General features: G+C 40.1%; 1 protein-coding gene across 5 annotated transcripts in view; it reads right to left on the bottom strand.

Annotated features, from left to right (window-relative positions):
- ATP10D (ATPase phospholipid transporting 10D (putative)) overlaps window positions 1–15067 on the bottom strand; it is a 41048-nt gene extending 25981 nt beyond the window's left edge. For 2 of the 5 annotated variants that reach the window (XM_064710343.1, XM_064710347.1), the window contains exons 1-4: window positions 15038–15067; window positions 5064–5378; window positions 4098–4292; window positions 2933–3137 (exon numbers count right to left, since the gene is read on the bottom strand). In XM_064710343.1, coding sequence (XP_064566413.1) covers window positions 2933–3137; window positions 4098–4292; window positions 5064–5329 — 666 coding nt within the window. In that variant the 5' untranslated portion in view covers window positions 5330–5378; window positions 15038–15067. Of the gene's footprint in view, window positions 1–2932; window positions 3138–4097; window positions 4293–5063; window positions 5379–14110; window positions 14265–15037 lie in introns of those variants that run through there. The other 3 variants (XM_064710345.1, XM_064710344.1, XM_064710346.1) reach the window with 3 other exon arrangements.
- Between the last annotated feature and the right edge of the window lie 852 nt (window positions 15068–15919).

Here is a 15919-nt window from a genome sequence, read left to right as displayed (position 1 = left end):
ACATCATATTGTCACAAGTACTTTGTTAGCTTGATGAAAATTCTTTTTTGCTATGTTTTGCTATATTGATTTGTTGCACTGCATCGACCTGAAGTCAGTATGAACACAGTCTTTGACACAGATACATTCAGTTTCTTTGCAAACTTAGTTAATTGTGAAAGACCTGTCTCCCTACTGGCCCTTCTCATGTTGATTTGCATTAGAGGTACAACATTTCTTTAAGATGTTATAGACAGAATGCTTGACAGATGCTTTGCAAGAATTTTGCACTGTACGCTGATTACCCAAATAAGAACTAATCTCAAAGTAAAATAGTCAAAGCAGTCAGTTATTTTCTTCCACTGTCTGGAAACATCTAAATATATATTGCTGGTGGAGCTTCCTGTAAGGTACCTTGAAAAAAGCAAGCACTGAAACTCTGGGTGTAATTTATAGTGGACACAGCTATCTACACTCTGCCAGCATAAAACAGAGGTTACAAAAACTATGTCCAAAAGCAGCTGTCTTGATATGGACACTCACATCTTCCTGGACTATAAGTTTATTTTCTGTATTTTTTCATTATAACTGTAATTTTGGCAAAGCAAATACTGAGGGTAGAAGCCTTTGTATGTTATTTCTTTAGAAGTTTTCCTATGTTTCCTGGCACAAAAGAGAAGATTTAAATTTTGGCAGAATTAGAATTACTTGAATTTTGTGTAAAGGTCCCTAAAGAAGGGAGACAATAAAGATAGAAACTGAATAAGGGAGTTGGGAATGACAGGCATCAGACACTCACTGAAATGGGGAGATGCAGATTCCCAGGGCCAAGCCCGCTTGCTTTGGCTGTGCTGTGTTCCTGCCACACACACCATTTGATAACACAGCATGGGAATGGAGTGGGTGTATGGCTAAGGTGGAAGACGAGACCTAGGAATGCCTTTGATCAGCTTGGCTGAGGCTTCCCAGAAGAAAAGAACAGCATTTGCCACTAGCTTTGAGGATGCTGCAGCCAGGGCTGGATTCAGTCACTGACCATACAGGTTGACAGGGAACCAACTGCTGCAGTTCTCTGCTACTTCTTGTAATCTAATAGGAATATTTGCTGTTCACAGTGGTAGTGCTAATGGCATATCAGTTTCTCCACCCCCATGAACCTGTACGTGGTTCAGCTAACCACATGAGGGGTAGAAGAAAAAGAGATTAAACCCTTCCTAAGAGGAAACAACATTTTAGTATCTTGAAAGCAGCAGAGTAATGTCAGTTTGTTCACAAAACCGTTTTATCACCCTCAGGAACTCAGTCCTCTTCTGTTTTATGTATTTCCCTTTGAATGCCAAGATGGTTGGAGACAGTGTTCTATGTTTCATTACCCACTGCTATTTAAGAAGCCTCAAGTTAGTTTCCCCATTTCTTTCCTGTTGTCATTTAAGCATTGAAAAAAATAATTCAAAAATCACTATGAGAGTTTCAGCACCTGCCTCCTGCTTTCATTTTGCCTTGTCTTCTCTTAGAGGAATCCCATGTGCATCAACAGTGTCCCATTGATAAACTTTCTCATTGTGTTTCTACTTCCTCAGTCACAAAGAAGCAGGACATAACCTTGGAAAAAGATTAAGACTGTAATTCTTGTATTCATATGTTCTTTAATTTGGTGTTGTTTATTCCTTTTCTTCTGAGGTTAAAAAGTGGGAGAGGTCAGTCAGTCAACCCCTTACACAGCACTGCCAGTTTTACTCAGCCTGAGTTTATAAGGACAAATTCCCAGGCTGGAGCTCAGCTGGAGGTGCACTCAAGGTCTGTGAAGCAGACCATGGCTGCACATTCAGAAACCAAGCCATCTGACAAGAAGATTCTACAGGAACTATAACTGGTTTTTTCCTATTTGATTACAAAAATGAACAGTCCTGGTGAAGGAATTGACACTTTTTTTGGACAGCATGACTCTTCTTAGAATTTTGATACAAGCTTTCAGAAAATGAAGAAGTCAGTCTTTTTCTTGAGTGGAACTCAAATCAGACCTTGGTAGCAGGAGCTGCTACAAGAATTGGGGCACCTCAATATGCTGTAAGCCTGAAGAACCATTAGAATTTTGCTTTGTGTAATAATATGTACATAAAAAAGGATCAAACAGTCCTTCCTGCTTTGCCGTTTTAAGATTAAATCAAGAAATAAAAATAAAAACAGAAGGAAAAATAAAAGTAAGCATGTTGCTGTTAGGGGATAAGAAACAGCCTCGTAAATGGATAGCACGTCAAACCCTTGGTATTACCATACCCACTAAGGAATGGCACTTAGAGACAACTGCTCCTCATTTCCTCACCACTGCTGTAAATTCAGAGGCAGTTCAGGTAATTTTTATCTCCAGAGGTCTAAACACTCCATTGTTATGGACAATGAAGCTCCCTGCTGTTGTTTTAAGCATGGTGTTCCAGCAGCAGACCTGAAGTCTACAGAAATGTCAGGACTCTTTAATCTTTTAATATTGTTTTTTTTGTGCCAGCCTCCAGCATTCTGGCTGCTAGGCATAATATTAAAATATTATATGGGAGTAACAAAGTGTATGCAATGTGAAGAAAGGGTGAAAAAGATAGTACCTGCTCTATCTAAAGGCCTAGAGATAGCACAGAATTCCCTTCTAAAAACTCCAGTTTCTCACCCATGACATGTTATGCACCATAAGTAACTACCTGAGGTTTACATTAATTGTTACTTTTGCTGGTTTTCATTACTTGAAATAGACCTGTCTTTCTCTGGGTTATGTGAACATGAAAAGATTTGCTCCAAAACCACTCAAGCAACAAATTAGAACTGTGTTACCTAGTACCTTGATTTTCAGATGGGGATTGCTGAGCTACCATGAATTAGGCAGTTTAGAGGGCTGTTTGGGATTTTTTAGTTCACCACCTGTCATGTCAGCTTTCTTACACCACTAGAAAAGCACAATTTTTACCTGCTCTGAATATCCTCTCACCACCTGTCTCTGCTTTAGATTGGTTTCTCCATCAAGGCCTGCAGTTTCAATATAACAGATCCCATCTGGGTCGCTGGAATATAACAGCACCATGTCAGCAGGAATGATTTCATTGCGTGAGAGCCGGACAAAGTCCCCAACATTGACATTTTTCCAGCACTCATCTGTGTATTTCTTCTCTTTCCTGAAATACACAGAAGAACAGTTATTTTTTTACAAATGCATAAGCAGAAACTGAGAAAAATCTATAGGTGCTATTTGTGATGGCTACTACAACATATAAAAAGTGACATTTTCCAAAATACCTCTTTTCCCACATGGAAACAGAGCATGCAAAAAAGAAAAAAAACAACCCATTCACTATACTTCCTTCATCTTTGTATTTTACATCTTGGAATATCTTTTTATGACAGGCATACAAGAAAAACAATTATGTGGGCAGCACTGGTATATTCTTAGAGAAGTTTTTTGATGGTTAATTTAGAGTATGATGCATTCCTGTCTTTTTATCATCCATGATAATAGATGCCTAGCAGACTCACCCCTAGCAGACTGCCTGCCTGACTTGCACCCACAGTGTGTAACTCTGCAGTCCTGCATGGTGGAATACAGATGTTAACACTCATACTGAATGAACTGTGTGATGCACACAAGTAGAAAACCATCTTGTTCTCTTTGGGGAAATGGCATCATACTATGAGTATGACGTGATGCCATTAATGAATGATAAACTAGCAACCTTCCAATTTCCATTGAGCTATTTAAAAATAATTAAAAATACACCTTTCAAAACAAATGCTAAGTTTGACAATGCTTAACTAGTCAAATTGCCTTGGTTAGTACAGTACAAACACATGCATGAACTCGTTTGCCTCAAAGCAGAACTTTTTTTCCAGATTTTACACTAATATGAGAACCATTTAACAAAACTGGTGATCTAGTCACAATTAGTTCCTGAGTGAACAGATCTAAACAGCCCTGCTTGAGCAGGGGGGTTAAGACTAAATGACTTCAGAGACCTTTTCCAAATTACATTATTTTATGCTTCTGTAAGTATCCAGAAGGTAAGCAAAAGAGTTATTACTTTCATATAATAGTCATAGTCAAATAATAACAATAAACCACAAACACTCTTGTCTCTTACCTGCTATATACTTTGGTTACTAAGTTGTTTATCTGTTTATCCATTTTGTACCTTGAATAATCTTCCAGACCATCCTTCACTGCAATAATTGTCAGAACCCCAATCAGAGGTAGCATTGTAATTTCTTTTTGGAAAGCTTCAACTAGAGGAACCCAATTTAGGACAACCAGAAATAGGAAATATAAATTGGCAATTCTGAAACAAAGAGAAAACACAGGATTTAACTGTGCTAGCAGGCAATGATCCTCATTTCCCCACTCCATGCTATACAGACATTTTAAGTTACCAGCAATTTATCTTTTCTTCACCCACAATTTAAGGAATAAGTATCCCAAACTCTGTTTTCACTATCCAGTCAATAGACTACTTAGCAACACAGTTGCTTAACATACATGACCAGGTAATGCAGAAACCAAGAATTCTCCTGTATTTTTGGACTGTTGTCCAGGCACATGTTTTCCAGAGTGAGGCACTGACGAATTCTGCACTCTCAGATTTCCAGGTCCTTTAAACTTAATTTTATCATCTCTTAGGGAAGATGACACATTTTAAAAAGGGAGCCATCCTGTAACCTCCTTGTGTAGCTTGACAAATCCACAGCTCTCCAAGCAGAAGGAAGATGAAAATAATTGGCAAGGCAGAAAGACATGAGGGAAGCAGAAATAGACAATTGCAGGAAATAAGCTGAAAACCCCACTGTTGATTGGTGTGTGGCAGTGCTCCAAGAGCAAGGAACAGTTCCATAGTCCAAAGAACAGAATAAGCAGAAAGTACATAAGCTAAGGAGAAAAGGATTAGCTCAACAATGATGATACTCAAGAAACTCTGGCCATATATAATGTATCTTTTCAGAAGCAATAGGTCAGCAAGAGGAGTATTTTTTTTATATATAGTAACACACACAAATGTTTAAATAAAAGGATTCAGCTTCAGAAGAATTACCACAATCAAAAAGGAGTTCCTTACCTGTGAAATTGTTCAAATAAATTCCGTGGTAAAAAATTCAATAAAGTGTACCTAGTAGTTCGTATTTTGTTGTTCATGTACAGTTTTGATACTTTTTCATACTCTTCCTTAAAATGTCCCAAACAGGGTATCACTATCCTATGTTTGCCAGTAGTTTTTGATGATTGATAGCACTTGCTGCTGGAATTGTTGCTGCTGCATTCTCTGCCCTCTGTTGATATCAGTCGCTGCCATCGGTATCGGGCCCAGCGGATGGGATCTGCCATTGCACCTGAAACACTTTACAGCCCAAGGAGAGTCATCTCTCTGAAATGTCTGAAAATACAGCAAGTTACACAACAATTCTGTAAAGGCTTCAACAAAAAGTCACAGCTACCATTTTGAATGAACCTAGGGAAAAAAACCTAATTTTCATAATGAACCCAACCCAGACTGTTAATAGGTTATGTAAAGTCAGGAACTTCTGCTTCAAAGATTGAATTTATCTGAATTTCATCAAACCTTTCAGGATTCTATAATTTGATTACTCTGTTTAAAATGCACAATATTTTTGTAATAGCAGTCCACCCACCAGTTTCTCATGCTGTAGCATGGTGCAGAAAGGCAGACAAGCTGCTAATTCTGCAGAGAACAGCATTTTGAAAGGAATCCTCATCTCAGACACTGCAGTCCGTGCTGATGGTTAACAAAACTTCTTAAGCTCAGAAGTCAACAATCTAGTAATATGCATCTGAGTACAGCCTTAGACACAAAGTGAGGACTTGCCAGTGAAAGGCACTAAGTAGCTATTATCAACCAAACTTCTTCCACTGAATTAAAGAGGTTTGAGAACTTTTAACAACTGACAGAGGATTAATAAATTTCATGCCAATGCTTCTCCTTTATCCACCTAGCTAAGCTCTAGCATTCTACCCAGGAATTTCTTTTCCTACAGAGTGCCAAAGTTCATAGCTCTAGGTGATACTCATTTATAGATATATCTGTTGCTCACTTTATCAAATCACCCAATGCAGTGAAAAGGCCTCTTGCACAAACCATGCTTTAGTAGAAGCTCTAAAGTGCTGGTTTTTCTAACAAAGATTTTTACAATTTGAAACTTTTAACTAATGGTTGCTACATTTCTTGTATTACTTCTTCCATAGAACAGCTCATCTCATATTTGTTTAAAATTATAAATTGCACAAGCCCAAAATCAACAGTACTTCTTGCTTTGGGTTACATTCTTTCCATCTGGTATCTTACTGCCTGCATAGATTCTAGCTAAATTTTTAATAAAGCCTCTTTCTAAATTCCCACAGAAAAGTTGCTTCTAAAAATTGCTGGATCTTCCTAAAGGAAATCTCTTTACAACAGACTCTCCTGTGTGGTTATCAAACTAATCCTGACTTTGGTTTCAATCAATTCAAGCTTCTGTTCATGTGGTATCTTTCTCTTCTACTGACAAATGCCACTCTGTCCTGCTCAGATTCCTCCAAAATGTTGCTCTAAATAGGAATTTTCCAAACTATCAACTTGACTATTTTATCCAGACTATCTTGTACATATCTTTGTTGATTCTTCTATTACAACTTCAGAATTCTTGACATGTGAATGCAATGCCCTCATCAGATCCTCTAAAAATTTGGTACTATTCGTATCTCCACATCAACCCATTCTGTTCTGAAAAAGGAGATTCTTCACACTTCCTAAAAAGCCAGGATGTCTGTGTCACAGCTAGAAAGCTTTTCTCTAATGCTTATCTGGCCTCTTCATCTCATCAAATTAAGATGGGACATTTTTGTCCTATCACCATTAGATGTGGTAGCTACTGACTGTCATGGGGCCTCAGAAGACTGTAACTCTGTACACGAAAATCACCTTCTTTAGAAACCATGACCTGCACATGAAGGAGAGAAAAAAACCACCAAAACCTCTATATAACATCTCCTCTCAGCATCCCCTGGCAGTACCCTGCTGTACTTCCAAGGCCCCTCTGCAGTGCTCCCCCAGACATCACAAGGGTCCAGTCAGAGGAAATGGCTTTGCTTTTTTCCTCAGTCCTAAACCTTGTGGTCCCAGTAATCATCAGACCACCAAAGGCCACAAGGGAATGTAGCAATGTCTGGGACTTCTAGGAGAAGCAGGAAAGAAGAAGTTGTGAAGATTTTTTAAAATACATGGCATCCTCGTATTTTCACAGAATGTGGCATCTTCTATCTTTGCTTCCTCTAATCCTACTGCGTGGGAGACAGCTCCCAGAGGGACTGCCCTCTGCAGAGAGGTTACTCTCCTGTTTTAGTCAGGGTCAGCCCTTCCTCCAGAAATGGGAACTCACATTTAGAGCAGCTACTTCACACCAATGCATCACTTTAAATGTATGGCTACCATACAGACATACATATGAACACTGATCAGTACACTTGTGAAAGAGATGCTTCAGTAAATTTACACTTTTTTCCCAGGATGCCTGTTAATTGTCTGAGCCTGAGAACAAGTTAAAGACTGAAAGGTCATCAAGAATGTTTAGGGACACTAGCAGAACGTACTGCTAGTGGAGTCCATACATGACTTTCAATAAGCCTAGAGCTCCCAAACCCCCAAATTAACACAGACTTATCTACAAAAGTCAGGACTGAATTAAAGAACAAAGTACTGGAAATTACAGAATTTTAAAAGATGACTGGCTGAAAAGAGATAGGTTGGGTGTTCTTCCTGCAATAACAAATTTCAGCAGTTCAGCGATTAAAAAAGCCCCAAACTTCTGGATTTTGGATGCCATCCTTAAGGCCTGGCCATTTTGAAGAAACAACAATTCTCCTTAACTGTCTCTGCTGTGACAAATCAGTAATTGTAAAACAGATTTTGCACAATGGAAGACCTTTAAAATAAATGTTTGCTTTAACTAAAAATATGCTGGATTATCACGGAGAGTTTTACCACAATTTTGTCTGTTAAATTTATCAGACTCCTTCAAGCTTTCATCTTTAGCATGAATCATGCAGGGTGTGTCCATTAACCACACTTGTGACCAACAATCTGACATATCTCTACACACTGTTACAGTGTACAATGACCTAGGAGCAAACATAAGAAAGTAAATGCCAGGAAATTTCCCAAGATACCGCCAGCCAGATATCTGAAATTAGGTTATATTTGTAGTGAAAATCGTGTTTGTTTTCATAAGACCAGGCAAACAAACATCTGACACTGATGAAGAAGAAAGAAAGTCTTTCTTGATCTCCCAGGGCTAATGGGAATGCAAAAGTTTAAACAGGAGATGCTGTTCATTCAGTGAAAATTATATAGGCAAAATAACGCATACAGCTAAAGTATACCTCACAAATTTCAAAACCTTCCAAAATCTAAGTATTTTTGGTTTCCATAATCTATTATCTTCTCTAGCATTTGATGCCCAGTGACCACTATTTATACAAAATAAAGCAGATGGGAAAGCAGGGAGGAAGAGCACGGGACATTTTAACATGGCAGCATGTTAAGAAGGAATTCCCCACCACTGAATGAGGAGCTAATAGCTTAAACTGCACATGCAATGCTGCTGAAGAGCAGTCACCCCTCACCACATACATATCCTCTCTGGCTCCTGACACAGCCCCAAAACCTCTGCCCCACCCTTCCTCAGAGAAGCAGAGCTTAAAAAGGAACAGGAAACATCAGATTCAGTTCTGTGCACTGCATGTTTTTGTCAGTATCTCCAGTATTCTAATGTAACAACATCTAAGAAAAATGAAGATTGTAGGGATGAGAAACAACTACAAACCCACAGCATTGGAAACATTGTATGAGAAATAACAAATAAAATGCTAGGATCAGAGAGGTGAATCAGACTATTAACAGACATGCTGGGAAAAAAGTATCTGGATCTCCTCCTCTGCCATTATGCCCTCTGACTCACCTGGGATTTGACTGAGCTACTATTTTGCAATTTTTTTTTTCAAATAATTTGCATCTGCGTTTTAAAATAGCACTTTTGATGTTTCAAACTTCAGAAATCTCTTTTGTATTTCTTAAGTCAATTTTGAGTAATTTTATTCTTCTTCAATAAATTTGGTTCATAAAGTATTGAACACATTTTCTGTCATCAGAAGGAGTTTCATCAACTTAATGTTAGACATTTTAGAGGATTAAGTCACCAAATATCAAATAAAAGCCATTTCAAACAATTTTTCTGAGAAATTAATTCCCTTAAAACATGATTTGACCCTCTTGTCATGTTATTTTTCATAGCCAAGTTTTGAGTTCCCCAGCTAATGTGAACTTAAAGTAGAAACACAAAACAGCAGATATTTCTTGAAACATTGGCAAGTGATCTACAAGATGAGTTACTCTGAAGCACTATTTTTAGAAGTTAATTTCTAAAAAATATGTTTATGTTTAAAACCCCCAGGAATAATGTTCATGCATTTGAAAACAGGAAGCCTAAAACATCGCCTGCTAAGTTTTGAAGACAGCCTCACACAAGCTAGCCTACCCTTATTTTCACCCTATACACTGTTCAAGTAAACACTCTTGATCTTGCTAAATGGAAACAGCTGATATAGAGGCATTTCAGACATGTCTTACACTCAAACAGGGAAGTTCTTGTAGTAATCTTACTAACTGTTACTAACATAATGATAACAATGAAAAGTGGAAGGCAATTATATGACACTGGGTTTATTTGCTTTCTTGCTTTCTTTCTACACCAATTCCTTCACGTGCTCTGACTCTTTCCTCTTCTTATAATGCAGTTTGAGATATGAAAAACTGGAGGGACCAGATATGATTAACAGGCAATAGCTGGCTGTTATACCTTTGTTAAAGCAAGACATCAGTTTTACCACAGGACAGATCAACACTCTCCATGTCTGACCATCCTATATCACAACAAAAACAGGCTTTGAGAACTCTCTGCTAGTGGTAATGCTGAGAGAAAACTCCTACTTTTAAAGTCTGTACCCTGGAAGAAGAGCCTGGAATGATAAAGCCCCACGTAAGCATTCTCTTGTAGGTGTATTTCATGTCTGTAAGTTGTTTTCTTTTCCGTGACTTCCACTGTCTTTTATAAATTCTGTCAGCTTCCAATTCTGTGAAGCATCACCTGCATATCTGCATGCAACCCTTTACTCCCAGCTTTCCTGGTGGGGGATGGAGCTGACACAAAAAATTCCTTAGTTCCAGTTATACTATTGGTAGCCTTTGGCAAGTCACTGAGCAATCCCTGATGGCTCTCATACTAGATAATTTCTTAAGATCACCAGCAAAACAGATGTGTAGATAATTTAGCCTATGTTTATCCTGCTCTGGTAGTGCACCTTACTATTATGTTGTGGTCATTTGCTCACATGTCATGTGCAGTGCCTTACCATTTACCCTGGCTTCTCCTAACCACTTCCTCCCTTCTGACAACATCCTTCTCTTTTGCTGTGATCTCCAAATAATTAGTCCTCATTTTTCTTTCAGAAAATTCTTTGTTAAATGCACTTGGTAAATGACCTATTTCACAAGAATGCTCCCCAGACCTTTGACACATGCACGTTTATGGTGTGTGTCTCTATCCTGCTGCTTCTCAGGCAGGGTACAGTAGGCCTTCATCTGGGCTAGTTTCCAGTAGGAAGTAATATGTCAGGGTAAATGGTAAGGCACTTGTTGGCAAACAGAAATGCAATAAAATAAATTCATTACCTTAGCCGAAAAATTTCTACAGCACCCAAAAGAGAAGCAACAGAGACAATGAATCTGCCCCTTAGGTCTGAGGCTGTGGGTGACCAGGGAATATAAACAATGCTATCCTAGATGGAAGTCACACTACACAATGGGGAAGTGTGGATCATCCCCAATCCATACAACAGTCCCACTTAAACCTCTTAGCAAGTGTTACTGCACAGGTTCACTAAACTAGACTAACACTTTTGTCACTACACTGACAGAAATATACAGGTTAAACGTTAAAAACTCCTCCTAATCCTCTTTTAAACTTCTGAGTTTTAAAACTCAGAAGCTAGCAGAAAATGAAGAAGCTTCAGAGAACCAGGGGCTGAAGATTAATTCACACTCTGAAGAACGAATCTTTTCTCCTTTGCTGCTTTCTCTGTAACATGATATTTCAAAAATTTGTCACACGTTTGCAAGCCAATAGGAAATCTGCTGCTACATTCTAATATGCCAAATAGATCTGGATCAGAGACTTTTGCTGTCAATTTATGGGACAAATAGCCAAAAACCTGCAGGAATCAAAACTTCAAATTGAGAAAATTATGTGGTCATTTGCAACCATAAATTCTGAGATATATTTATCAAAGAGATCTAAGAATTCTTGAATTCAGAGTGGAAGGCAGATGTTAGTATAAATAATCAATTGCTGTGGCACTATTTCACCAGGCACTCCTACCTACAAAGTATAATTTAGCATGGGCAACACTGAAACCTTGCATGTCTTAAAAAACCTTGGATCTTAGAAAGGAAATTTCTTGATTATGAGTATGTTAAGCTGTGGGAACTCAGCACATCACTCTGGATACCCAGAGTTACCGAGACAACCCCTGGGGGGGTTCGGAGATCCTGGAATGTTGCCAAAAGTACCTGGTGGCTGCTGGTTCTTCAGACTCTCCTGGCTGCTTTCTGGCTGCTTTCCCAAGGAGTTATCAGTGCTCTCCTGGGAACACGTCCAGCTCGGGAGCTGCCCGCTTGGCGCTTCAGGGTTGCTCCCCTTGGTGGGAGATGCCGGCCAGGAACGCCAGATGTCCGCTCTGGCTGTTTGTCCTGTTCGTCTCTGCCCGGACACACAGGATGGCCCTGGGACAGCCCGCGCCTCAAAGGACGAGTCTGGACTCTTCAGATTTTCAGTCTTTGGATTGTTTATTATTTCTTATCTACAGAATTTTCCTTCTGCCCAGCAGAGGTCTGACCAGCAAGGCAGCCAAGGGCACTCTCACCTCCCACAGGGTGGTCATTTCTTTTTATACTAAAAGCTACATACATCATATTTACCTTTATTTCCCAATACCTTTCGCCCATATTAGCAAGTGCACCTTCACCATGGACCAATGCCAAAGTGCCAACATCACCACAGAAAATGGGTGACACAAAGAAGAAAGAAGAAGGACAAGACACGCCCTGATCCCTCCATCTTGTCTCCATAACCCCCCTGTACCAAAACTCTAAAATCTGTATTTCACCCTGTAAATACATCATTCTTACACCATTCATTCTCAAACAACTCTCATGTCCTCAAACAGGTGGCACATCCCTCGAAGGGCCAAAGTCAAGCCACCAGGTACTTTTGGCAACATTCCAGGATCTCCGAGCCCCCCTAGGGCTCTAGGTAACTCTGGACACCCAGAGTGATGTGCTGAGTTCCCACATTAAGCCAGCCATCAACAGCTCTTCACAAATTATAAAGAACCAGCAGAATGCATTAAAACCCAAGAAGTGCCAAGGCCATGACACAAGGATGGATGCAAGATAATTTAATAGTAAACCATGAAGTGATACTGGTTAACATACTATAGTGTGGGAGCAGAAAAATATAAAACAATATAAAAGCAGAAAATCTCCTTCATCTTGGGAAAAGTTATTTAGGATGCCAAACAGATCTTGTACCCATAGACACAACCAAACCATACACTACCAAATTTTAGGTTTAAATTTCAGGTGAAATAGTTCCAAAATAAAACTGAAGACTGCTGGAGAGTGGTCATCTATGAAAATATTTTACATCCTTTTCTCTATCAGAAAAGTTCTGCTTTATGCCATGTTCTCATGTGCCACATTGGTCTCAAAACTGTAAACCAAAACCTTACAGTTTAAGTCTTTTTTATGACTGCCTTTCCACACAGGTATATCTTTAACTTATGGTCAGACAGCATTTAGTCACTACAGATGCTTTGCTATGTGTGAAATTCACATAAATTTCACAGTAAGACTAAGGTGTGGACCATATTAAAAATTTATACTGGTGTTCATGTAACACAGAAGAATTTGTTTTTTTTTTTTTTTTTTCTTTGTAGCCACATACACTCCCTATGCTACCATAAATACTTTTTAAGATAAATGGATCCACATTGGCATATTGCTGGCTTCTAAAGGGCCAGAACTCATTTGTCTAGACAAGGTCTAGCATGCTCATTGAAATTTATATTGAAAGTACCTATTAAAGCAAGAAATTGTACTTGAGTTCCTAAAATCGTAGATTAGGTTTCTGACTAATTTTTTCTATTCTTCTGGTTTTCTAAGACACTATCAGCTACTCAAAAGTTCCATAAATTCCCAAAGTATCCATTGAGGTTTTCAGGTCTAATTCTCCAGGGTTAGTGAATTTTTGACAAAACCAACTCTTGTACAACCTCAGGAAGACAATCAAATATGCCACAGAGCAATAAAACCCAAGCTGACTGCTTGGAGATATATTGACAGGAATAACCTGTGAATCCACTTCAACCACTAGAGACTTCCTGTAAGACTATAAAACATACTCTTGAGATGTTATTTCAAACCTGAAAGTGAAAAGTAACCTACAGCAATTGAGGGCTCAACTACAAATGTCTATCTTTAAAGTTTTTATTAATAAAAATTCAGCCAAAATATATAGAAGCCTAAAACCAAAATATGTAAGGAGTTAAGAATGCTGAAATTCTGACCCTAGTAACCCCAAAACTATCTAAGACACCAGATAATCACTGTCGTGAGCAGCTGAACTGAGTTAAAAGTTAACACTGAAAAGAATTGTTCTCACTTCTGCCTTCCACTCCTGGCTTAGTCAACTCCTTCATAATGAGTCTGGTACTCACTGAACCTGGTTCTCACTGATCTGCAAGACCTTTTACTAACTCAAAGACAGTAACACCACTGGATTTCCCAATCCATCATTACAGCTGTGAAAGTACTCATGTTGGCATAAGCAAGGTAGCACAGGAATGTCTGATTAGAGAGTATCTTTGAGTACTCACTTAGAGCACTTGGCCCCAATTTCAATCTAGTTTTAATTAAAAACATATACCAGTTCTGGTTATTGCCTTTGGCATTCAGATCATTCAGGGTAGTGGCAATTAAGAAAAGAATGTGATCCTCACCTGTCAGTCCTACTTTTTGCTCCTGTAAGCAGTAAGTGCCCACGCACAAACTGTAAAAATTCAGTCTCAAGGACTGGCTTCAGACCAGCTTTGGAGTCACACAGAAGAGCTAAGATAATTCAATTCACCCCAATCCTAGGTAAACCACTTAGTGCCCTCCCTGCTGGAAACCACCACTAATGAAAACAAGAATAATGGCAATTCTGTTAACTTTTGGTGATGATATGAAGACAAGTATGTTATTAAATAAGAGGTTTGCCAACAGTATGGTCATTGGAGAGACACAAATACCCTGTAAGTATTGCTTTGCAAGTATTAAAAAAATAGTAATTTTGCTATTAGAAGTACATTTTTCTTCAGTATCTGTCTTTCTGATACAAACTTGGATTATTCTTTCCCATCTTTGTGAATACTTTTTATAATTCAGTCCAGTAACTACTGCTGTGATCCAATCCTGCGAGTGAACATGTGCACTATGCACTCCTGCGTACTTTCCTGGAGCTTCAGGAATTTCCCTGCGATTTACACGGACTGCAGTCTACTTCCCTGCCATGAATCTGTAAAGTAGCAAAAAGCTGACACCACCGTGAGCTATTAAAACAAAGACTTTTGTTTCTGGAGTCAAAGTCGACGAGATGAACACACGCGGTGGCGGGGGGGGTGGAGGTCGCTCATGTCCCGGGGACACTTAAAAACACAAACCCCCACACTGTCCTTTGCCACGGCCGAGTTTCTGGGGGCCGCTCCGGTGCCGGCAGCGCTCTCCGGGCCGGCGGCCGGGCTGAGGGGAGCTCCCCCGCGGCCGCGGCTTCCACGTTCCCCCCGCCTCGTGTCGGCCCCGGAGCCCAGCACTGCCGTCCTCCCGCACCACCATCCTCGCACCCGGCCCCACGGGCGAGCTGCCCCATGAAACTGCTCAGGACTTACCGACAGAGCCGCGCACATCCCCGGGGAATGGCCGCGCACCCGCCCCGCCCCGCCGGTGCTGCCCGCCCCCCGGCCGCCTCCGCCCCTCCGCTGCCCACCGCAGCCCTCGGCCGCTCGCTCCCTTCGCCCTTTCCCCTCTGATCCTTCTCCCCCGAGCGGTGACTGAGGCGGGATGGCCGGCCCGAGCTGCGGCCGGGGACCCTTCCAGAAGCGGCTCCCTGGGTGAGGGAGCTTTGCTCTCTGCCATAGAGTCCATGGGGCTTAGTTATTGTTTAAAGGTTTCTTTTTCCTTTGCCTTAAGGCCTCGGCAGATGGAGTTTGGGGTAGGAGTACGACTGTCACAGAACCTGACACCCTCGACAGCTTGTAAAGGACTGATGGTCTTACTTTTTTACAGTCATTTACAACACTGAAGGCAGCTTGGCCTGTGTAAACCTAAATTTTCCAGCGACTGGGCTAATCACGATTAGTAAACACTTCCTCTTGTGTTTTAGGAAGTAAGGCTGGCTATTGAGAATCTGCCCAAATTGCCTTACACAAATCACTGCCATCAGGAATCTCAGTGAGTTTTTTCATCAATAACCCTTGTGAAGTCCCACATTGTCCTTTATGATCTTTTTCATCAATAACCCTTGTGAAGTCCCACATTCTCCTTTATGATCTTACTGCCTCCCAGGGCACTCTCGGAGGTTGCCTCTTACAATGAAATCACACAGCGTTTTACATGAAAGAGAGAGGATTCCTGATTCAAGGAATCCATCTTTTGCTGAAAAAGAAAGAACAAAAAAATCCACCAGGAAATGTTATTTGCAGATCTCTTGGTCCCTATTGAAATAGACTGGGGTTCCCAGTACTTGTCCAGTGCCAACAATTAATTCCTTG

Source organism: Zonotrichia leucophrys, chromosome 4 (genome assembly GCF_028769735.1).
Source record: "Zonotrichia leucophrys gambelii isolate GWCS_2022_RI chromosome 4, RI_Zleu_2.0, whole genome shotgun sequence".
NCBI lineage: Eukaryota > Metazoa > Chordata > Aves > Passeriformes > Passerellidae > Zonotrichia > Zonotrichia leucophrys.
This window is presented reverse-complemented; position numbering and strand designations above follow the sequence as displayed.